General features: G+C 40.5%; 1 protein-coding gene across 4 annotated transcripts in view; it reads left to right on the top strand.

Annotated features, from left to right (window-relative positions):
* Window positions 1-23,425, top strand: part of LOC120729737 (unconventional myosin-Ic-like) — a 61,869-nt gene that overhangs the window by 25,136 nt on the left and 13,308 nt on the right. For 3 of the 4 annotated variants that reach the window (XM_040025586.1, XM_040025577.1, XM_040025606.1), the window contains 9 exons: window positions 15,719-15,874; window positions 16,452-16,567; window positions 18,121-18,319; window positions 18,742-18,822; window positions 19,094-19,273; window positions 20,043-20,141; window positions 20,669-20,779; window positions 21,898-21,969; window positions 22,164-22,283. In XM_040025586.1, the coding sequence (XP_039881520.1) occupies window positions 15,719-15,874; window positions 16,452-16,567; window positions 18,121-18,319; window positions 18,742-18,822; window positions 19,094-19,273; window positions 20,043-20,141; window positions 20,669-20,779; window positions 21,898-21,969; window positions 22,164-22,283 (1,134 nt within the window). Of the gene's footprint in view, window positions 1-4,696; window positions 5,575-15,718; window positions 15,875-16,451; window positions 16,568-18,120; window positions 18,320-18,741; window positions 18,823-19,093; window positions 19,274-20,042; window positions 20,142-20,668; window positions 20,780-21,897; window positions 21,970-22,163; window positions 22,284-23,425 lie in introns of those variants that run through there. The other variant, XM_040025595.1, reaches the window with a different exon arrangement.

The raw sequence follows: 23,425 nt of genomic DNA, 5'->3' as shown, positions 1-23,425 counted from the left end.
ATGAAGCAAGAGGGAGGGGGAGAGTGAGAGAGGCATCAGATGAAGTGTGCATTGTGTAATTTCTGACACAGACACTACTACCTAAGCATTTGTTTAAAGCCTGCATTTGCAGAGAACCTACTAGTTTAATGTAAATTAAATGGAGGTGACCAGTAGAGGGCGGTCTGAAAGACAGCAAGTATATGCAAGAAGTATTCTGTTTTTTTCTACTTTTATCACTGGAGTACTCTTTGATAAGACGTGCTGGTTAGACCCCTCACGCTACCAATCACTTAACAGTTTTTTATTTCTTTTCATATATATATGTGTGTACATATTATGACAGTGTCTACTGATGTTCAGTACTATAATAGTAAATGAAACTTGTTCTGCTGTCCCTGAAAAGAGTCATTGTGCTAACTGAAACATTTACAAAATTTCAGTTTTCTGTCTTTAAGAGCTTCAAGCAAAAGTAATTAGAGGCATGAATAGAATGACCTCAGCCAAGACTTCACCTAAGCTCACTGAGGTGAATGTAGAATATGAGAAGTGACGGCTGCACAGATTTCTGAAACTGGGGGAAAGAAGAAACCTCTGAGATGTGTGTAGGTAGCTCAAAGATAGCTGAGTCAGACTTAGAGAAGACATGTAATGGACAGAACTAGCAAGCTCTAATTCTTTCTTCAAGCTGTAGTTTATGGGCTTATATATATATATATATATATATTAGGGGTGCAACGATATTCGTATCGATATTGAACCGTTCGATACAGTGCTTTCGGTTCGGTACGCATATGTATCGAACAATACAACATTTGTAATTTATTTTATCAACTTTCCTTCCGACGATGCTGTCTGTGTTGAGCGCTCAGTGAATCTGCGTTCGACTACTCCGCCTAGGCTGCACTGTCGAGCGCAGATCCACTGAGCGCTCAACACAGACAGCATAGTCAGAAGGAAGAGCGCAGGGCAAGCTAGCAAGACACATGGACCTCCCCCACCCTCATTCAGATCTGGCGTTTGGAATTATTTTGGTTTTCATGTGACGTATGACCCTGAAGGTAAGCGAGTCATGGACTAAAGTAAAACAGTATGTTGGATGTGCCATGCAATGCTCAATTACATGGGTGGGAACTAGTGTGTTAGCGCAGTTAGCTCGTTAACGTGTTGGCCGTCTAGCCCCACACACGGGCGATCGGCGGTAGCTCGTTAACGGAGATTTGCCGTGTTGTGGCGTTAAGGTCATTTCAACGAGATTAACCTGAAAGCACTAGTGGGAACACAATGAATATGACTGCACATTTACGCCGACATCATCCTAGTGCAAAGACCAAAACAACAAGCATGCTACTAACTTTAGCCGAGTCATTTAGACAGCTGTTAGCACATGATTCTCCTTATGCTACTGAGAATATAGCCCAGAAGAAGCGGATAGTATAGCTTTTATTTTGGAAAGAGCCATTTCTCTGTAATAAACTCTCTTTTACAAAGATGAGTGATTCCTCAATCAGATACAGGGCTTGCAATATCGCTAGCCCGACGTCCTGGAGCTAGCGATTTTTTTCAGTCGGGCTACCAAAATCTATCTCTGCCCTGCCCGTCGGGCTATTGTAGGAAGGAAAAATATATGTCAATGCTTTTGCATTCTTTCAGAAATGTAGCTGGGTAATTCTGTCATTGGCATCTGTGAGCCACTGTCAATATGTGACATATTGAAATCGCGTTTGAATTTGCGCTTGTTTTTTTGCTTTCACTTTGCAATCATGCGAACTGTGTATAGAGAGCGACAGCACTGATCTGTGAGTGATGATAATTTGTGCACCAATTCCTCTGACATCGTCTTATTAATCGTTAGCTTACTATGCAAACATGACAAGTGAAATCTCCCGCAGCAAGCTTAAACATGTGAGAGGTTGATCGCGCAGAGAATCGCTGAGCTTATGTGAGTGCGTGTGTAAAAGCAGCAGGATATATATATTTTAGTTCTGCTGAGCCAAATAAGACAGGTCAGGGTGAAGAAGTGACAGCCAAAGAAAAGCTTACCACAAAACGGAGAAGTTATGACAAATCAGACTATAAGGCAAAAAGAAAGTGCAGCTTTATGGTTTCATGGACAAAATAATTTCTGTGGCTGCAATATGACAAGCTAAATAACCAGGGCTGCACATAAGTGGTCCGCAGGTGCGCATTCGCTGTCAAAATAAAAAACACGCACAAGGGTTAGGGTTAAATTTAAAAACTGTACTTTTGAGTTAAAATATATATTTATAATTTTAATAAATGACAAATTAAAAAGGCATGAACATTTTTTTTGTATCGAAAAAATATCGAACCGTGACACCAAAGTATTGAACCGAACCGAACCGTGAATTTTGTGTATCGTTGCACCCCTTTCTATATATATATTATAATATAGATATATATTATATATATATAGTGTTATGTGTGTTGTATAATATGTGTGGGTGTGTATGTGCTATACTCTAGATATATTATATATACACACACACATACACATATTATATATATATATATATACACATATATATATATACACATATTATATATATTCTATATATCTATATATATTATATATAATATGTGTGTGTGTGTGTATATATATATATATATACACCATACATATACATTATATATATATAATATATATATATATATATATCTGTGTCAAGGGATTTGTTCTGCAAACATGTAATTGTTTTTTTTTTTTTAAATAACAGATTGCAGACCTCGGTTCTTCAGCACTGTGTGCAGCAGAGGAGCATAGGGCTGCTCGATTATGGCAAAAATGATAATCACGATTATTTTCACTGAAATTGAGATCACGATTATTTGACGATATTTATTTAAGCCTTTAAGACCTACTATAGAACCAAGTCCGCCAGAGCTTATATTATTTTTTTACATGCTGTAGTGCCATTTGTGGGAGCATTTCGAGTTGCTATACATCAATACAACTGTTATAGCCCATATTTTAATAATATGTATGCATTAAGTCCATAGTAACTACATTAATTGCAAACAAGTGCAATAAACTACAAAAAAATTGAAAATCGCTTTTGTTTTGTTTTTTACATATATTTCTACTTGGAGAAATTTAAGAAGTTTATCCCTCAAAACTTTAAATACAAAAAAGTTGCAAAAAATAGTTTACAACAACAGGAAATTTATTTTGAGTGTCTTCATAGTTTTATTTTGGAGATACAGCAATTTTTATATACTGCAGGAAAAACAAAAAAACAATCCTATGATGCAAATTTGCAAAGAAAACAGCATATGCATCAAAATAAACTATTTCCAGCAGTGCAATTCGAGTTCTAAGCATCCCAGCAACTATTCAGAAAAGTCAAACATGACTTATAACAACACTAGTATAGGCTTTTAAGGCCTACAAGTAAAAAACTACATTTTCCGCGAAAATGATGTCACTTCCGGTTTCGGGCAGGAAATGCAATAGTTCACGTTGACGTCTTTTTCAATGTGGGAAGTGTTACGAACAGCTGATCGGATCGGCAAAGCGTGTTTCTGGAATATTATGTTTTTGTTCCTGCAAGCGCTTTTTATGCAATTTTTGCAAAGCTATATGTGGAAGGAAACTGTGACCTAGGACAAGCTGATGGCATAAGATGTAAGTACAACTCCTCTGGTTTCATATGCAAAACAAATTATTGCACTAGCTTACGTGGTTCAGGTTCTACAGGGATTTAAAAATAGTTACACAAAACAGAGCATGCTGCTCTGACCGGCTTTAAAGGGTTAACAATAACAATGTATTGAATAATGACTTTAAAAAATAATATAAAACAGGGTGCAAATACTGATAACAGTGCAAATGTTTGCAATATAAGAAATAAATGAAAAATGTAAACATCTATGTTTAGTGAACTTTGCAGTGTTGCTCTGTGGTGCAGCTACTACACCATAGCAAAGTTTACACACTGTGTCTACTTGATCCACGTCTGACTCCGCGAACCCATAATGTTTCCACACCACTGAAGTTTTTTTTTTTTTTTTTTACCTCTCCTCTCCAAATAACTTCTGCTTAGCTTTCCGAGCTTCCCTCGGGTCCTCTTAATTGTTGTGACGCGTGTTCGAAATGGAGAGCGGTGCGCTTGATTTACCACACGGAGCAGCGCGAGAGTAAAGCATGAGGGAGGGGCTAATAATCGGCTCAGCCATTTTTACTGATCGTTGAAAGCCCAGATCGTAATCGTGATTAAAATTCGATTAATTGAGCAGCCCTAGAGGAGCATACAGCTGAGCCGACTGTGTTGGAGAGTCATTAGGACCGCCATCATTTTTTTTCTTTACGTTATAACTCTAACATACTGTGGGGACATAATTGTATATACAAACAGGGATTTTTTTACTCTGGGAAAATCAGTATCGGCCTCAAAAATCCTGTATCTGTTAGGCTGTAATTGAAAACTCACATCTTTTTTGACCTTCAAACTGTCCAGTATGCGTTTCTGAGTCCAGTGAGTGCAGTGGAAACTTGTTCTCAGCAACACACGCCTGCTGCTTGTAACGTGTCAGTTGTTGTTAGTGTTAACAAGCAGATGCATTAAACTGCTGAGGCCTTTGATCTGTAGGCTGTGTATGTGTTTGTATGTGTGTATACACACACACACACACACACACACACACACACACACACACACACACACACACACACACACACACCTACACAAACACACAGCTCTGGTCTGAAGTAATCACCCAGCCTATAATGACATTGGGCTAATGATGGTAAGTCCTTGTGCGTGCATGCATGCATGTATCATTGTGTGTGTGTGTGTGTGTGTCAGCTCGATGCAGTGGGGGTCACGAGCCATATTTCTGGCAGTCTGTCTGGTTTCCATTTCGGCCTGTAAATCTGAGAGTGGAGGACAGCAGGAAGTGAAGGATGAGAAAAGACGGGAGGAGGGGGAAGGAATAGGAAGCTCAACTAGATAATTATTTATGGGCAGTTACTACTAAAGAGTTTACAGTATTTTGCTCTGATGCACACAAACACTTCTTACCCATTTGGCAGCAGGACACATTTTTCCTTTCGGATCCTTTTTTCTCTCCAGGGGTGGTTCGGGCCAGGTGTGTGTGTGTGTGTGTGTGTGTGTGTGCGCATTGGATGAGGCATGTGTGGGCTCTCTTCTTTTTAATGGAGAAAGACCAAACAAGTAATAGTATGTAGTGGATTACAGAGAAAGTGACCGGGACAAAAAAGTACATAGAGTGGGAGCAAATGTGGGGTGTTGTGTGTCACCCAGCACAGGGACTGTTTCTTCTGAAGGGGAGGGGGGAGAAGAAAAGTGTACAAATGAGTGGCGAGTGAGAGAGGACAGAATGAGGTGTGCGTCAAGCGTGTGCGAGCAGCAGTAAGAGGAGAAGCTATGGCAGCTGGCTCTCAGAATGGAGGGGAGAGCTTCTAAAAACAAACTCTCAGCTAAATAGTGGTTGTGACGCGGCGCTGGAGCCCACATTCGTATTGGAGTGGTGAGAAAAAGGATTGCGGAGGGGGGGACACCCTGTCCACAACCAGTCGAGAGCAGTGCAGGAGCAATGAAGTACAGACCTCTGGTAAGGGACACATCCTTCATCCTGAAAAAAGTTCTCTGAAAATGTTTTTTTTTTTTTCTTGCCTGAGAAGTGGCGATGTTTTGACATGTAGATTTACATTAAAGGCTGTTAGATTTCATTGTGGTCAGATGAAGTTAGTGTGGAAGTTTTTGGGGACTAGCTTTGGCTTGGGTAATAGTGTGAACTTGAAGGACACAGGTGAGAGCGAAATCCCTCAGCAATGAGGTAGGACAGTTCTTTTGCAGACTTCATGCTCTCTCTGTTTCTCCTCGTTGATCTGCATCCTCTCACATCTCAACTCTGTATTTGTCATATCCACGTCAGGTCTATTTGATATCGGTAAAGGTGTGTCCTTAGCATTGTTTGTGTGTTTGCACTGCCCCAGGGCGAGGCTCTCGCATGGTGGTGTTGTGTGGCTGGGTGGCATTCTTTTGCTTCATTGAAACTATGAGGTAACATGTTAATGAATGACACTGAAGTACCTTGTCTGTACAATGTGGTGGATCTTCTCTGAGTTATAGAATGAGCTGACACTAAGTCTTTAAGGGAACTGCTGTATTTAGGCATATACCTCTATAAAGATTTGTGTATTTCTCCAGCCTTCTCTGTTATAGCACCGTGTGTACAATTAGATGTCAGGATAGTGCAATGCACTCAGAGATTCCTGACACAATCATTGTTGCCTGCAGTGCATCTGATCTTAGTTCAAGAAATTGTTTATGTAGGACTGGTCTCACTTGCTTCAGAAAGATTCTGAATTGCAAATCTAATGGCTTAAAACCTGAGCTGTTTCTCAATGGAGGATCGCTGTAATATAGTAAGTTAGAATTACCTCATTGTCATACACTGACTGACCGATGGGTTGTAAATCATGACAAAAGGAACTTTAACCTCCTAGGACCTGGCGTCCACACATGTGGACATTTTGGGTTATTTAGACCAAAATACTCAATCTTGCTCTACAAGGGCCTGATATCCACTTACGAGGACATTATACTGCAACCGTTCTATCGAAATTTTAAACAAATATGCTCATATGTGGCTCTCATTTTTCTTAGAAACAAAAATTAGGTAAAAAAAAATAATCTGGTAATTCTTTATTTCTACATTCATTAGGTCCCAATCAGCCCAAATATCAAAGATAAATTAAAAATGCATGCCATGGAAGAGTTCGGGTCTTAGGAGGTTAAAGTTGATATGCAGAGTTTCAGGGTTAACCTCCAAGTAGGAGAGGACCGTATGTGCCTAGTTTAATTTACAGAGGAAGAATCAGGAACCCAAATGAATTAATGTGAGAGGTCTTGTTAATTAGTTTTGGGTATTTGAGTTTCTTCTTTGGATATGACATGAGAACATATGCTTTCTTTAACTCTACATGAAACACAAACTTCAACTTTAATTTTTTAGCAGTGCTGCACAGCAGTATTGCAGCCTACACAGGAATAAGTTTGTAACTTGGTCACAAAATGGTAGAAAATAGAGAATTAAGTGGAAAATGTTGTCCTTACACTGGGTCTCTGCCTGCTCCGGAAAGATCACAGGTCATGGAGAGCTGTGGAAAGCCATAACTGGAGCTAATAGTAATGGGTTTGGAAGATGTGACATGAGTATGACAGAAAGTGTTATGCAGAGTAGCAAAGAAAAAAATGCTCTGGACTTGTGCTTTGGCCCACATATCATCAGGTGGGCAGCTTCATTTTAGCAACCTGCAGTAGACTGTCACTAGCCTGCTACACCTGTCTGACTGCTCTCTGATCTCACTCACTGTCTCTTAAATGGAAATTTAAAAAAGAGCCCTGACAAGCCTGCATTCGTCACCATGGTGATAGCAATCAAAACTTTAATAAGCTTGGAGCCTTTACAGGTGAGCAGTGGGGAAATGTTGTTTTGAGTTTTACCTGCACAGGCTTGTGTTGACACAGGGTCTACCTCACCTCCCCTTGGTTTATATCCACATCTTCAAATTACAGTGAAAGAATAAGACTGAAAAATGTACCTGTGTTTTAATTTCATTCTTACGATCTGTTGGCTAGTGCAGTGGAAAGTCCTCTCGCTCTTATTTTGAAAGTTCAGTTAGTCCCATCCCTTTCCGTCTCTTATTTTACCTACAAGCTGGCTCATTGGTCTGGTTGATACTGTGACGGTACTCTGCCAGTTATCCCAAAAAACTTGCCTGGCCACTGATGTTGTATATGGCATCATTACGGCTTGCTAGGATTTAACAAGAGCAACATCCACGACCACCTTTGACACAAAGGTGAATGAGTACTTCTTCTTCACTTCATGCCCCTCGTGTTTCCAGCAGCAAGTGCAGAGCAGATAAGGACAGGTGGGCTATGTGTGCCAGAAAGCTGATTCATACTGTAAAAATGTAGGAAAGGGCAAAATAAACTGTGTGTAGCAAACTCCATCAGAACCACACCGAGCCTCACTCATTTGGTTGTCATTGTAGAACTTTCGACAAATCATGTAAAACACAAGTCGGATGTTTTTTTACTCTAACAGAAGTGACGGCTACACTCCTCTATTATCCCTTTCTTCTTTTTGCATATTTAACCTGAATCTTTTGCATGTGAAAATGTTCGACTCCATTTGGCTTAAGTGTTTTGATCCTGATTTGTTTAGTAGCTCTGTGAATGAAAAACATTAGAAAGACATCACACGCATACCTTTAACACGTGTCGGTGAGGAATGGTGTAGTTATTCTGTTTTACATGTAAAAACTATTTTTGCATGTAAGTGATGTCATCTAATATAAGAAATAAGGCATGTTCTTGCAAAATGAAAACTTTACGTTTTGTCTTAATTCAAATCTTTAAGGGGTTGCTCCACTGAAACCTACTCAAGTAGTCCAGTTTACTCATCTCAGCTTGACAAAACACTGTTTCCAAATGTATTAAAGTATTAATTTTGAATGAAAGAGGCCATTTGAGTGCATTATGGGAATGTAGGCTTATGAATTTGACCCTGAATAGTTACCAAAGAAGTGTGGATCTGGGCCTCTGCTGCTTGGATTTGGCCATTCTGTTCGACACCTGCGTTACTCAAACAGTGGAAGGTTCCTTTTAATTGAGTCATCCAAAATAATCCAGATAATTGAGTAGCTGTTTGTTGTAGAACTGCATCTAACACTTGTGCTCATTTAGAACTTATAGATTTTTATTGATTTGTTTTTTTTTTATTAACGTGTTGACTGTTGTTTAGGACAAGTAATAAAAAATTTCTGACATTTGAGATTTTTTTTTAAAGTACTTTTGCCAGAATTCTCTAGGCTTTCAAGCTTTAAATGTTGTTAAATTTAGAAGTAAGAAATTATGGCTGCTTTTAAAAATGTTTAAATTTGATAACATCCATCAGGTTGCCAACCACCCGTTCAGTGTTAGATTTTTTTCAAGGCTACATTTCTACATTTTTATACTCATTTCGGTCTAATTCTGTGAGTTACCATTTGGGTATGCAAACTAGATTTCATTGAAAAACTGGGTGAATGCTTTCCTTTTCCCCTAAATCTAAAGAGGTAACTACTGATCCGATTAAGAAGTTGAGATGAGTTAAACATAGTTAATATCGGTGTAATCAGACATCTCTGACAGCTGGATTTGCAGGCAACTTTTTAACGGTTACCATGACGAAACATTTCAAAATGTTTTGTCATGGCAACCAGATACTAAATGGACCAAACACTAAGTGGAAAGCTGTTGCAACTGTATCAACAGTGATTAAGCTGCTCACACATAAGCCAACTGGATAGAAACACTCAAACTTGCCTTATTTCAAATTCGCGTTTGAAAAGTCTCGCTGTCTTAAAATCCTCTTCACCATCCATCTGTACTTCCACGACGTGCACTGCGCGGTGCATTAAAAGCAGCTGGTTAGATGACGTTTACATAAACAGAGTGACATCTGAGCTCTGTGAGCGCGCCCGCAGCAATGTAAAGGTCAAGGAAAGAGCTGCTATTGTTCACAGGCTGCCTGAGTGATCAAACCCCTCTGCTTTCTCCTTTCTCTGCTTCTCTTACATGTGGTTACTTTTGGTCATTTGAGAAAAGACAGTGATACAAATGATGGTACAGAAGATAAAATAAAGGAAATGAAATTTGTTAGTAAAAAAAAAAAAACCAACCCTTAACTATACTGATATTCTGGATTATTATAGGCTGAAATGAATACCTTTAATAAGGATAATCCTTACAGTGGATGTTTTAGAAACTTTTAGAATTTTCTTTTGTTTGTTTTGTTTATGACAGTCCACACACATCATAGACTGTATATAAAAGATGGGTGTAGCCAATATGGTTTTACCCATTTGTTTCCTTATCATGCCTTTTGAAGCTACATTAGCTTATTGGTTTGTATTTAAGCCAGAAGTGACCATATTGGGACAACAGGGTGGAGCATTGTCCTGTCAGATAATGCCAGCAAGCTTGGTTAGAAAGGTGCATCCATTCAATGCAAAGACACAAACACGTCTTTACACCACTCGCTTATTTGGAAGGTGTTGCCACTGTGGATATACCTGCATATTGAGTTTGGCACAGATTGTTTTTACAACAGATGACTTTCCTGCCACAACCCTCAGATATACCAATTTGTGCCAAGTGACCTAGAAACTAGAAAAGTAGAGCATAAACTGGTAGGTGAACTGGGATTCAAATTAAGAGGTCCAAGCAGCTATGGCCCGGAACATTAAACTGTACCTGTATCAATATGGATGGCTTTAAAAATATACTTGTAGGTAGATTACCTTAAATCAAGTAAGTGGTGCACATGCTATGTGTAGTAATAATAGCAAAAGTTTAATAGTTCAAGAAATATATTAATAGACAGCATTAATGTCAGTCTGTTTATGGAAACTCACTAACAGGTGAATACTTGAAATGTCAGTGTCATTGTGGGGTGGTGCTGGAGTAAGAGTAACAGGATCACCAAAGGAAAATGTATCATCAGAAAGTATTAAGTGTCTATACCAAACGTCCAGTAGATATTCAGATAATGAAGTCTGCACCGAAGCAGTGGACCAGATGGTGCACCTCTGGCAGTGCCAAACAACCAGAGGTGCACCATCTTGGCAGAGTGGTGCACCTCTCCAGGTTCCCTCCTGCTAACCTGGCTCCAGGCTACCTTGTTTTGCAGCAAAGGCTCTGGAAAACATGACGACATGTAGGAACTGGGTTGGCACGTAGTTGGTGTGTTCCTGAGACCGGGTGGAGGTCCGGTGTGGAGCATTACCCGGCAGCAGGAAAGCCAAACAGTGAATGAAGCGTTGCGAAACAATGAAGTAATGGAGAGAGAGGACGGGAGACCAAAACAAGGACAGAAAGTGAATGAGAGGTGACAATGTATAGAGGAGGAAGAGGAGGGGAGAGGTGAGGAAATAAGGCTCTGGTTTCTGTCCCAGGCATCACAATTATTGGATGCTGTTGTAATGAAACATGGCTCCTTTAATGTAAATGAATGTCAGTACTGCTGCTCTTAACAGTGATTTAAGCCATTCCCACATGGAATATTCCCCTGTGTTTGGTCTGAACACCCGCTGCCTGCTGAGTCTTTCCCAGGAAAAATCCTCCAAGCAGGAAGTTTGTCTCCAGCTGTAGTAACAGCAGTGTGTTTGGATGAAGAAAACTAAGAAGTTAATTGTTCATCATAACAGCAATCAGACAGTTTTATTTTTTACCAGAAAACCCAAACTGAGAACTCAAAGTACCACGCTTATTTGACGTTACAGGTGGGAAGTGCAGCATAAAACAACTCAGCAATGACTGACAACAGAGAATGCCACAGTATATATGCACACTCACACACTCCCAGCTGCAGTTTCTTTGTTTTTTGAACACATGTGTCAAACAATAGGTCACCAGAGCTCAGGGATGTATAGGTTCCAGTTACCACACTCACAAGGTCACATATGTACACATGGTTGTGTCAATAAATCACAATGATACCCAGAGGTGTAGGCCGGAGTCACATGACCTGTCCTGGAATCATGACTTCTTGATCCATTAATGGACTTTACCTTCTGCAAAGAAAATTAAAGTGTTGTGTAAATCAGATCAAATGGATGCACTTTGTCATATTGGCAAGCACAAGTAAAGTCGCAGGACACCATCACATTCAGACATGAGAAAAGTGCGTAAGGTTTAACTTTGCTCAGTTTAGACGATCCACTATATTTAACTTGTTCCTTTTTAATATCCTTAACTTGAAACCTGTTGGTTGGGGGTGGGATTTGACTCTGCCCCTTAAGTTGAGAATAAACTTAGGTTGGTCTTGATTTGGGATTTTAATGTTTGTTATGATCTAAGATGTCTTGCTGTTAGACTAACTGGTCTTCATTTTGAAGTCTAATTTTGAGTCAGAACTTGAGAGGTGAAACTTGACGCTTATTGAAAAGCAATGTAGTACACGTAATCTAATCATGTTATACATGGCAGTTAACAAATATCTCTAAATTGGATATGTATCTCTTTTCCTTCCCTTCCTACATGCTTAAACACATCCATTTTCATTTGACTATTTCCCTCACTGTTGTTGTTCTGTCGGCATCTTTTCTCCACTCTTGAGGTTTGATTTGCCTTAAAGCTGCATTTACTATAGTGAGGCACAAAGACACAAAAGCTAAAGTGAACGTGATGCTTTTATTAATTTGATAGTGGGAGCTACTTACCCTAAAATGTCCACGGGGATCTAACAAAATAGTTTTTCTTAATAATTATTAAACTAAAGGAGACGGGCAAGCTTCTATCAACTTTGAAAGTTGATATACACACACACACACACACACACACACACACACACACACACACACACACACACACACACACCTCACAAGCTGCAAACCAAAAAGGCTATATGGCCCTGGAGCTCCCCTCTCCGGCCTAATTGTTGAGTAGAAACATCTGTACAGAAGGGCAGGACCTTAGATATTAGGACACACCCATACAGGCAAACATCAGAGCAGGTCTGGCTATATTATCCAATAGTAATGGTACACTCAGGATTTGTGCCATCATGGTGTCGTTATGAGCAGATATGTGCCCAATCGTATATTTAATAGCTCGGAGAAGTAAAAGAGGTGAAAGCTTGAGTCACCATCATAACATAAACTTCTTAAGTGAATCGGCTACAACGGCCTGCCTCGTAGACTTTGTGAAAGGCTGTGAGGATAAAGTGCAGTGGTGGTTCACTTAATTAAAGAGCATACACATAACGGGCAATGTTATTAATTTATAGAAACCTGCGTGGTGCTACTTTTGTGTTTACAGACTTGGAACAAGGTCCACACCAGCATCCCATGACTGAAGCTCCTGGGACATTACCACTCTGCTTTGAAAGCAGGGATCAAACATATTAATGCATACTTGTGTGAAATTCAAACTCTGTGTGCGTGTGTGCTGCAGTGATTTAATGGGTTGTTGAAATGTGTGGAATTTCAGGGAGGATTGCTAACTTTCCCTCACAGTTTAAATGGAGTGATGGAGAAGGACTGGAGTCATAACCTCGCATTTCTCATCTCCTCTCTCCTCGTTTTGTTTCTCTCCTCGGTGTTTTTCCCTCTGGTCTCACCTAGCACTAATTAATATATCCTCTCCTCCCTCCACCCTCAGCTTCCCTATCTGTCTCCAGTTCTTCTTTGTGATCTCCTGGGGGCTGAAGACTGCTGTGCTACATAACACAACAACAACACCTGCTGTACTGTGTGTGTGCGTGTGTGTGTGTGTGCGTGTGTGTGTGTTCTCTCATTGCGTTTGCACTGGCCACCTTTGCCTCTGCCCTAAGAAAGAAGTTATTCAGAGTTTGCTTCAGTCCGACTCAGTAAACATGGATCTCAGTAACTTTCGCAATCTTATGCGCAAAACTCAAACATCTATTTTAGAAAATGGCTTCCTGGTCAAAGGCGTTGATGAACTTAAACATGTAAGTGTTCAATTTAAATTCAGGTCTGACTCTTAAGTTAGCCTCCGTGTTTTTGAATATGTGAAACCTGGGTGTGACTTTGCCCACTTTGGTTAGAGTGATAACTTTGTACAGCCCTGCTCCTGGCGTTCTCTCTAATTCTTTAGGGGTAGTTGAAGCTCTTTGAAGCTTTTCTACAGGAAGTTCTGGATGATGTACAAGCAGACACTTGGTTGTGTTTTGCAGCATGTGTTGGAATAAATTGGAGGTCTGTGAGTGGCTTGTAAACTTCAAACAGTGTTTCTCAGCATCGGCCTGAATGTTTTCTGCTGTAGGCTTCAAGCTGTGAGGGGGGGCTTGGGATTTTCTCCTAGAGGTTGTAATGGTTAGAATTCTGCACCTGTGTCCACATGTTTGCTGCTCTTTATGTTGTATTATTATTATTATTATTATGTTTTTAAACATAATTTTTGACTGTTTCACAAAGAAAACCGTATATTTAGACGTCACACTTAAAAACTGATTCACTTGATTTTACTTTTTGTGGAATAAACAATAAATCAATCATAAAATAGCTGTTAGATTAAGGATTAATTGACATAATAACTCCTTCGTTTGTTTTGGAGAGCTAATCAGAGACCAGAAATGTCAGAGACTGCAGTACTGAAATCTTTTTTTTTTTTTTTTTTTTTTATTACCTCTGCCATGGAGGTCCTTTTTTTGTTTGTGTTTGCTTGAGTGTCATTTTGTCTGTAAACACCATAGCTTGAAAAGTTGTGAATAAAACTTTGTATGGGTGGAGAGTGGGGTCGTGTTAACAATCCATTAAAATTTAGCTTGCATCCACCAACTTGCATCCACTAGGTCAACCTAATAACAAAAGGCCTTATAACTTAGAAACTGATTCTTACAACTGTGCTGTGTAATCAAATCAAATCAAATCACTTTTATTGTCACATCACATGTGCAGGCACACTGGCACAGCACATGCGAGTGAAATTCTTGTGTGCGAGCCCCACAAGCAACAGAGATGTGCAAACACAACAACACAAACGAGCAAAATACAAGAATGGCCAACCTGAAACTAATAAATATATGTACAATATATAATAGTGTATGCATTTCTGGATGTGTATACTAAATAGAAGGTACTGTATAAAGATTTAAAATGTCTTGTTATATTTGACCTCTGACTTCTCCTGCAAGATCAATAGATTAAGGTCTACGTGACAGTAATGCTATATAGAGATACTTATTATTTGGATAACAGGATTAACTTGTGTTTAAAAACATCTTGCTTGATATTCATTACTAAACATTGAAACTAATGTGATAAACGCTGACCTGATTGTTACACATGTGGTATAGCCATACTCAGAATGATGTCGGGTATATTAAAATGGGCAAATAATAAAAGCCCACACTTGTTTTTACTGCACTGCAGATTTCTTAAAGTACCTTTTAAAAAGTACAAAAGTCAATATATAGAAAATGCGATACTCTCCGCTTCAAAGTAAATCGTGCCCAGAGAGTGAGCTGGCTCGGTGAAGGTGTGCGCTCTCCCAGTGCTTCTTGTTTTGTTTTATTTTTTTAGATCTGCACAGTAACCTGGAACATCTCATTTTGAGATTCAAGTGGGAGTGTTAGCAGGACTTGTAATCTGCTGTCAATATAGAGAAAATGTAGAAGTTAATAACTATTTAAAATGTGTCATAAAACTGAATTTGAACAAAATTCATACCAGCAAATCAGACCTTTTAGAAATATGACAAATTGTTAGTGGATCTCTAATAATAAGCAGTGAGCTATAAATATCTGTTGAATGTGAGTAAGATTAGCCAGCACGCCACAGAAGGCCAAGCCCCGTTGTACAAGGAAAACATCAAAGACTACTGAATGAAGAGTTTTATTGACTTCAGTAAATGGAGCCACAAGGAGTGGCTTCAAGGCCAGCCAGCATGCTGCAGTATTCAGCACTTCCATAAAACAAACACAATCTTTTGGATGCAACACGTTTGAGTTTCAGGAGGAATGTCATTGTGTCTTGGTGCTGCTCTACCTCGTGTTTTTGGTTGCTGCTTCCCTTCAGTCCTCTCAGTCCTCCCCTAATGAAGATGGATCGTGCTTGCGTGCTGTAGAGTTTCTGTTTCTCCTTGCGTGGGACTGGCAGATTGTGGTTTATGAAGTGTTACTCTGTTTCGGTATGTTCATTCACTAACCACACCTCCTCCCTTTTTCTCTGCTCCTGTAGGTGGTGGCTAGTGACGGGGTGCGGGCTATGATGGAGTCGGCCCTGACAGCCAGAGACCGGGTGGGCGTGCAGGACTTTGTCCTGCTGGAGAACTACACCAGTGAGGCAGCCTTCATAGAGAACCTACGCAAACGCTTCAAAGAGAACCTTATCTATGTGAGTGGGCGTGGGGGCATGGACATGTGTACTGCTATCATAAAGATAGTGACCTGTGTCCCAGCACTCTTCATAAGGATTTATTTACATTTTAAATTATGAGTTCCTGTAATATATTACTTATTTAAATATTTATTCTAAGCCTGATGTAACTGTGTGAAAATGACCTCACTGCTGTCAAACAGAGCAGTGAGCCATGAGCCTTGTTTCTCTTTTGTGTGGACCTCTGAGGTTTGTTTGTTTTTCTTTTTTCTTTTTTCTTTTTTTAAAGCAGTATTATGTTGCACTTGGAAGAGGACAGACCTCTGAATGATGCAGAGATTATTTAGATTATTTATTTTTACCTCTGTCCACAAGCAGGCAAAGGAAAAATAATGTTGGGCATTGAGTTCTGAATTAAAAGCTCACAGCATGCTTGCCCAGGGTAAGACATGCAGTTAAGATGTCTATGTGTCCCTGATAAAGCTATGGTGTGATTCTCATCACACAATACACACTCAGGATCCTACTAACAAAGTGGTAGTAGTAAAAGTCCATCATTTTCATGTAATGTGACCTCACGTTTCCTTTTCCTTAGACATACATTGGTTCAGTGCTGGTGTCGGTTAACCCCTACAAAGACCTGGAGATCTATACCAAGAACCACATGGAGCGATACCGTGGGGTCAACTTCTACGAGGTCTCACCACACATGTAAGTAATGTCAGCGTCGGTCGATCTCACCGTGCGCAGCTCAGACTGATTCAGCATGGGCTGGGTCTGAAGACTGCATTTGAGGTGCAATGTTGCATCCAAACTTTCATGGGTGCATTTTAGGCAGTCAGGGAGAAACATGATGTTAGCTTACGACCTCCTCATTTTGAAACCTCAGGACCATAGTATTCAGTCTTCAATGGTAGTCACACTGTTGGAGGGCTACAGACTGAAATCAGAAAGCTTCCAGAAGTAGCACTCTTGTTCTTTGACTCCAGTTTTGTTGATAGTGACTGTACCATGGTTTGTTGTTGGCTTTGTTGTTTCAACTATTATGACATGGACGGTGCTGTCGGAATGAGGTGTTAACTTTATGACTGACTCTTAAGTAGCCCATGGCCTACCATCATAACAAATAGTGTTTTGCTCATCTTTGCTCCTGTGATGTGAAAGGCCTATGTTTGTGTGCCTGTCTGTAAATCCTGGATTATATAAATAATATCTTTGAGTGAAAGCTTGGGGGGAGGATTCCGTGCTGTTAGGTGAATCACATTTCTGAAACACTGACTGCACCATTCATGGTGGACAGTATGTTTACTGTGGTCATGTTTTTGCTCCTACAGCCTAAAAGAGGGAATTTGTTGAAGCTTTGTGAGGTTTTTTCCTGTCGATGACATAACGGCGTTCCAAATATTGCCGCAGAGCATGTGGGAATATTTTCTCTAAGTGCCAATCTTGCAGAGTCAACTAGCTTATAATGCTGTGAAAGCCTGTCTGTCCTTGTATGAGTTAAAGTTTGTTTGAAAGGTTGCCACAGAAATGGTCAGAGAAACAATGCCGAGCATTATAAAGGCTCCCAGTGGCATCATCGAAACATTTGGCGAGCTTTCTCTCTCTGCTGTAACCACTGCTAGTTTTTTCTTTTTTCTCCCAACTCTCTCACCTTAAACACTCGAGCATGTGGGTAAATGTTTTCTTGGCCCCTGAGTGGAAAGAAAGATGTGCTTTGGCAAAGAGTTGTGGAAAGAAAAGTAAGCAAATGATGGTACCAGAGAGAGGGAATTCCTCTGACCTGAAGCTGACCTCTACAGTATAACTCAACGTATGCATACAAAATGATGTAGCTAGTGTCACGGGGCTGTTTTCTTAATATTTCCAAATAAGCTGAAACAACATGGCAGTGGTGATAGCAGCACAGGGCTGACAGGCTATACTGTAAGTGAAACAGGCTGTTTTCCACTCTGGCCTTTCTGCTTCACACGGGTAGTCTGCTATCTTTCCATGCTCACATGCCATGAGGCGCTGTCATATGTCACATTCCTAACGCAAGTTTTCCAAGTTATCCCAGCACAGCATTTTTTTTCATCATCATGACTGAACAGTAATCATGTGTTTAATTTTATTTGCATTTCACCTCTTGATCTGCCCTCTTTTTTTTTTTTTTTTTTTTTTAAGAGTAAAATGGTCTTTAAAAGTATTTGTCATTGGTAATCATAACTATTGAAACTGTAATTTACAGTCATGATGAATTTATTTCTGCTCCACTCCTCCAGCTATGCAGTGGCAGACAACTCATACCGCTCCATGAGGACGGAGGGGAAGGACCAGTGCATTCTGATCTCAGGGGAGAGCGGTGCCGGGAAGACTGAGGCGTCCAAGAAGATCCTGCAGTACTATGCTGTCACCTGTCCAGCCAGCGAGCAGGTGCAGACGGTGAAGGACCGCCTGCTGCAGTCCAATCCTGTGCTCGAGGTGAGACATTGTGCCATTTTGGCTAAAAATAATGGCCAAAAATGTTTTTTCTTAATTTTGAATAACTTAATTAATGATGGTGTGTTTAGATAAAAACCTTTATTTTGGAGGATGAAGGCGGTCCACGAGCACCGGAGCTTTCATGAGCGCTTGTTTAGGTGTCTCTATGTCTCAGCCAGATGTGTTCCAGATGTCTTTAAGTGTGTGTGCATGCCCTGTACCCTGTAATCTGTGCTACTGTCCTAGACAGACACCGCAGGGAGTCTAATGGCTGCGGCTTTCTCCTTCCTTTCCTGCTTTTTCCTCGTCTGTCAACCCGTCCTTATCACACTTGTTCTCTCCATTTTTCTGTTATCTCTACCTCTTTAATCTATCAATCATCGCTCTGCTCCTTATCCCACTCCACTCTGTCCTCCTTCCAGGCTTTCGGCAATGCCAAGACGTTGCGTAATGACAACTCGAGCCGCTTTGGCAAGTACATGGACATTCAGTTTGACTTCAAGGTGAGCACAGCACGGTGATTTATACTGACAGCTACTTTAAGCAGTGCAGCAAGTAGAATCTCAAATGTAGCTGCTGTATTTCGACACTCGAGCATGAGAATCAATTAATGCATTATTTTTAAAAGAAACATAAAATATGAAAAATATGAAAATCCCCATGGAACCTGCATGTTAATATCAACCCCAAATCACACCTCAGTACCCCAGCCTCACCCTCTCCGCCTCCTCCCCTTCGTCCCCCCTCCCTCTCTGGCCTTTGTTCCGTCGGCAGGGAGCCCCAGTGGGAGGTCACATCATCAACTATCTGCTGGAGAAGTCGCGTGTGGTCCACCAGAACCACGGGGAGAGAAACTTCCACATTTTCTACCAGTTGATCGAAGGGGGAGAGGAAGACCTTCTCAGACACCTGGGCCTGGAGAGGAACCCGCAGCAGTACCAGTACCTGATCAAAGTAAGAACGTAGTACCTGAACTCGTGTTTGTGGTGCAGCTCATCTGAGTTTTTATTGAGCATCTTATCATCATGGATGTGATCATAATCCTTAGTGTTAGCAGTGTTAGCAGTGTTAGCGCTGTCCATTCATGTATTCTAACTTGGTCTTTTTGGAAACTACAGTCAAAAAGAGTCCATCAGAAAAATTGCTATGCAGCTCCTCCTATGTGAAAATGCGTAAAAGCAGCTGCCTGTGTGTGTGTGTGTGTGGTTGCTATTAATCATAAAATAGAAGTGTTTGGTTTAGCTAATAAGACTGCAGCATGCTGCCTGCTCAGGAGGAACTGCTTTCTCACAATTGGATGGGAAGAGAAACATTGCTGATGAATAACTGATTTGTAAAGATTCACTCTCTCTCTCTGTGACCTGCCAGAAACCACTGGCCTGCACTGTGTGCTTGTCCTAATGGGAGTTTGGCTAATAGCCTCACGGTACAAGGTGCGGAGGGGTCCTCAGGGGAGCGGTCTGCCTTTAAGGCACTAGCTGAACTCTCCCCCTCCCAGCAGCTACCGAGCAGAGCACCTCACATTTGTGTTTGTCTAAATAGGTGTTTAGCTCACATATAAGTAGGTGTTTACTTTACCTGTAAACAGCAATTTGCACATTAGCTGCTTTGTAGGGTTTGCTGGACATATTTAATAAAGGGGATGAAAAGCTAAAACTGACTGTAAATAAGCAGCATGTTTAAAGTGCTTTAGGTCGTTCACATGTTTTTCTTCTTTCCACAGGGAAACTGTCCCAAAGTGAGCTCCATCAACGATCGCAGTGACTGGAAGGTAGTGAGGAAAGCCTTGACTGTGATTGGCTTCAGTGAGAACGAGGTGGAGGTGAGGACAAAGGCCACGCTGGCATGTATTTAGTTTTGTGGGAACATATAAGTTTAGCATGGATAATCCAGTGTGCATTAATGCCCATGAAACTGTTTTTACTACAGGCTGTGCTGCAAACACTGAACTGTGTGTGCCTGAGGGGGTTGTTTCTGCTACTCTGTGGGCGTTTGTTGCTGAGAGTGTGTGTGTGTGTGTGTGTGTGTGTGTGTCTGTTATTCTAAAGTGAGATGTTTCTTGAGCTCAGCGTGGGAGTCTTCCTACATGTTCGTGAGCCTGGGCTCGCCTCCAAAGCTCTTTGAGATCCCACACTGCTCATAAAGTGAAGAACAGGTGTGAGAGTGTGTGTGTGCAGCTCTGGTTTGATACTTGGATTCCTGTTCTCTCCGGATCTTAACTTTAATCAAAGCAGCTCGTATCAGTCTCTAAAAGATAGCCTCGGTAGTAACTTCAGGTTAATCTTATCACGCCACAACCCTTTGTTCTTCTCCTTTTTTCTCACTCCTGTTCCCTCCGTCTCTGCGTAGGAGCTGCTGAACATAATCGCCAGCGTTCTCCATCTTGGCAATGTGCAGTACGGCGGAGAAGACAGCAATGCCTGCATCACTTCTGACATACAGATAAAGTACCTGGCCAGGGTAAGACGATGTTAGGATCACGAACACGCTCAGCGTCACATAAAAGCAACAGGGCTTTTAGTTTTCAGACAAGTCCCTCATGGAAAGCAGAAGAAAAGTGAAAACAGAAGGATTGAGTGTCACATATAAGGTATCCTGTATGAGGCAGACAAATTGCACATTTCTTTTCACTTCAAGCAAACTTTGACAAACATGTATTGAGCTGCTTTAGGTAATAATTTTCAGCAGTCTGCCAAGAACGTTAATAGCTATTCAAACTGTCCTATTCACTTGATAACTGCTTGTGCCTCCACACAGGCAGCAGTCAAGGCTGAATGCAGTCTGCTTCCAGACCATTCATCTGTCCCTTCTTCTTATGTTTAAATTTAACATAAACCTTAACTTAGATTCAGCGTTGTTTTGTTTTGTGTTATGGGGTCAAAGGTTAAAAGTCACTGTAACACGTCCGTCTCACTTTGTTAGTGCTGCTTTTTGGGGGTTTGAAAACATTCTGGGAAAAAGGTTGATTTGGACTGAGATGAGCTGGTTTGGTAACGGCGATCTGTCAAAACATTTTATGCCATATAACGTTCACGTGCATAATGAGGGAACATTTTCACACAAGGCGAGATTTTGGTTATAAAAGGTCAAAGTTCACCTTTTGCCCCAAAAGGCTGATTCTGTTCATCTGGACGTAGCGTTCTCAGTGCGAGAAACGTTTCGTCACCCATCCAAGTGACTTTTTCAGACTCTACATGTTCCTAACATGTAGAGTTGAATTCAGTATTATTGTCTAAGTTGTGTCTGAATTTAGTGTTTCTCACAACTATATTTCTGCTGCTTACTAAATGTTTTCTAATCGGGTATTGCCCAGAAAAAAAGAAACTGCCCTCACTTCTGCTGGCAGGTTAGAGCTGACTTTGTGGAAATATGGGCCCCGCTCTTTAATTTGTCAAGCATGCGATATGATCCTATCATTACTTTCCACAGAGAAGGCTCTCATTCATGCCTTTAGTCTTCCAGTTAGACCAGGAGTCAGACCTAATGTGCAGATACCAGAGCAGTGCGTCACTGCCGACCAGCATGATGTCTGTGTGTGTCACCGTGTAGCTTCCTAACGCTGCCGTGCTTTTTTCCAGTTGTTAGGAGTGAATGTGTCGGTGCTGACGGAGGCGCTCACACACAAGAAGATCATTGCAAAGGGAGAGGAGGTGGGTTTGGATACACACTCTCATTGTGCGATAAGCATTTGTTTACAAAGCCTTCCTGTGTGTGTAATGTCTGCTCTAATACAGTGATTTGTCTAACTGTCCCCGCTGAGCCCCGTGTAACTCTGGTTTAGTCAGTCTTTGCTTGTCTGCACTTGTCTCTCACCTTCCTGTCTCTCTGTGTGTTTCATCATCAGCTGATGAGCCCGCTGAACCTCGAGCAGGCATCGTCAGCCCGGGACGCTTTAGCCAAAGCCGTGTATGGACGCACCTTCACCTGGCTAGTTAACAAGATCAACGCGTCGCTGACATACACGGTATACACACGCACACATACAGTTGATAATGTTTTCAGTTCACCGTACTTTTCTGTTTAACCTGGAGTCAGTTACTACATCTGTCACACTGATTACTGTAGCACAGAGCACATCAGTGTCCCTGTATTGTTACGGCACAGCTCCACCTTGTGGGCACAGTCTTGTATCATGTCCTGTAGTACCTTACTGGTAACAACTTGAACACAAATAGATTCAAATTAAAAGAATTTATAAAATCTGTTTTTGTTCTTGTTTTTTGACCAAAATGTTTCAACGAAGACCATGAAGCTTTAAAGTTTAAATCTTAACCTGTGATTTTCCTTAATAAAATGTGTTTATTGATAAATTTATAAAGCTACCCTTAGTTTAACTGTACCAAAAATTAAAAATGTATAGACAAAGTTTCAAGCCATATCAAAAAGCGCACTAATAACGGCCGTCATACATGCTGGACGCTGCACATGTTCATATACATTGAGTGCATTTCTTATTTCTATAGTTTCACATTTGTCATGAATATACACTTTTTTTTATATTATCACACCCGTTACGTGAAATAATCCCATTTTCAAAAAAGAAAGAAAGAACAGAAACTATACCAGTTTTAGCTTGTTTTCTATTTCCATAAATTTAACTTTTATATTTTCTTTAATTCTTTTATCCTCAAGAATTAATCCATCTAATATGAACCATTACCTTTAAATCTCGAGGCTTAAAAACAAACTTATTATAGTGCAGAAAACAAGAGGTAGACGTCTGGCTTACTTCCAGCAAACGTTTGCCTGAACCAGTCTTTATTTTTTTCTTGTTTTTTTTTTTTTTTTTTTAGCCAGTGAAAGAGAGTAGCTAACATACTTGGTTTTAAATTAAGTTTAGAGTCTTCCTCTAAATTCATTACTTTACAAATTCTTTTCCAACCTCTCAGTACATTAATGCCATGGCAGTTATCAATCTTAATGTTTTATTTCTGCAGAATATTATTCAATCCAGTTATTATATAAATGCTAGCACTGGTCTGATTTACTGTATTGCTCAACCTCATTGGTAGTATTGTTCTGAGCAGCATAACAGCAGTTTTTTTTTAGATGATGAAATGCCGCTTCCCTCAACGAGTTGATTTTCAAATATTTAAAGTGTTATGA

This window comes from Simochromis diagramma, unplaced genomic scaffold (genome assembly GCF_900408965.1).
Source record: "Simochromis diagramma unplaced genomic scaffold, fSimDia1.1 OVJJ01000348.1, whole genome shotgun sequence".
NCBI classification, from domain to species: Eukaryota; Metazoa; Chordata; class Actinopteri; order Cichliformes; family Cichlidae; genus Simochromis; species Simochromis diagramma.
Note: the sequence above shows the minus strand (reverse complement) of the source record. Positions and strands in the feature narration are given on the sequence as shown.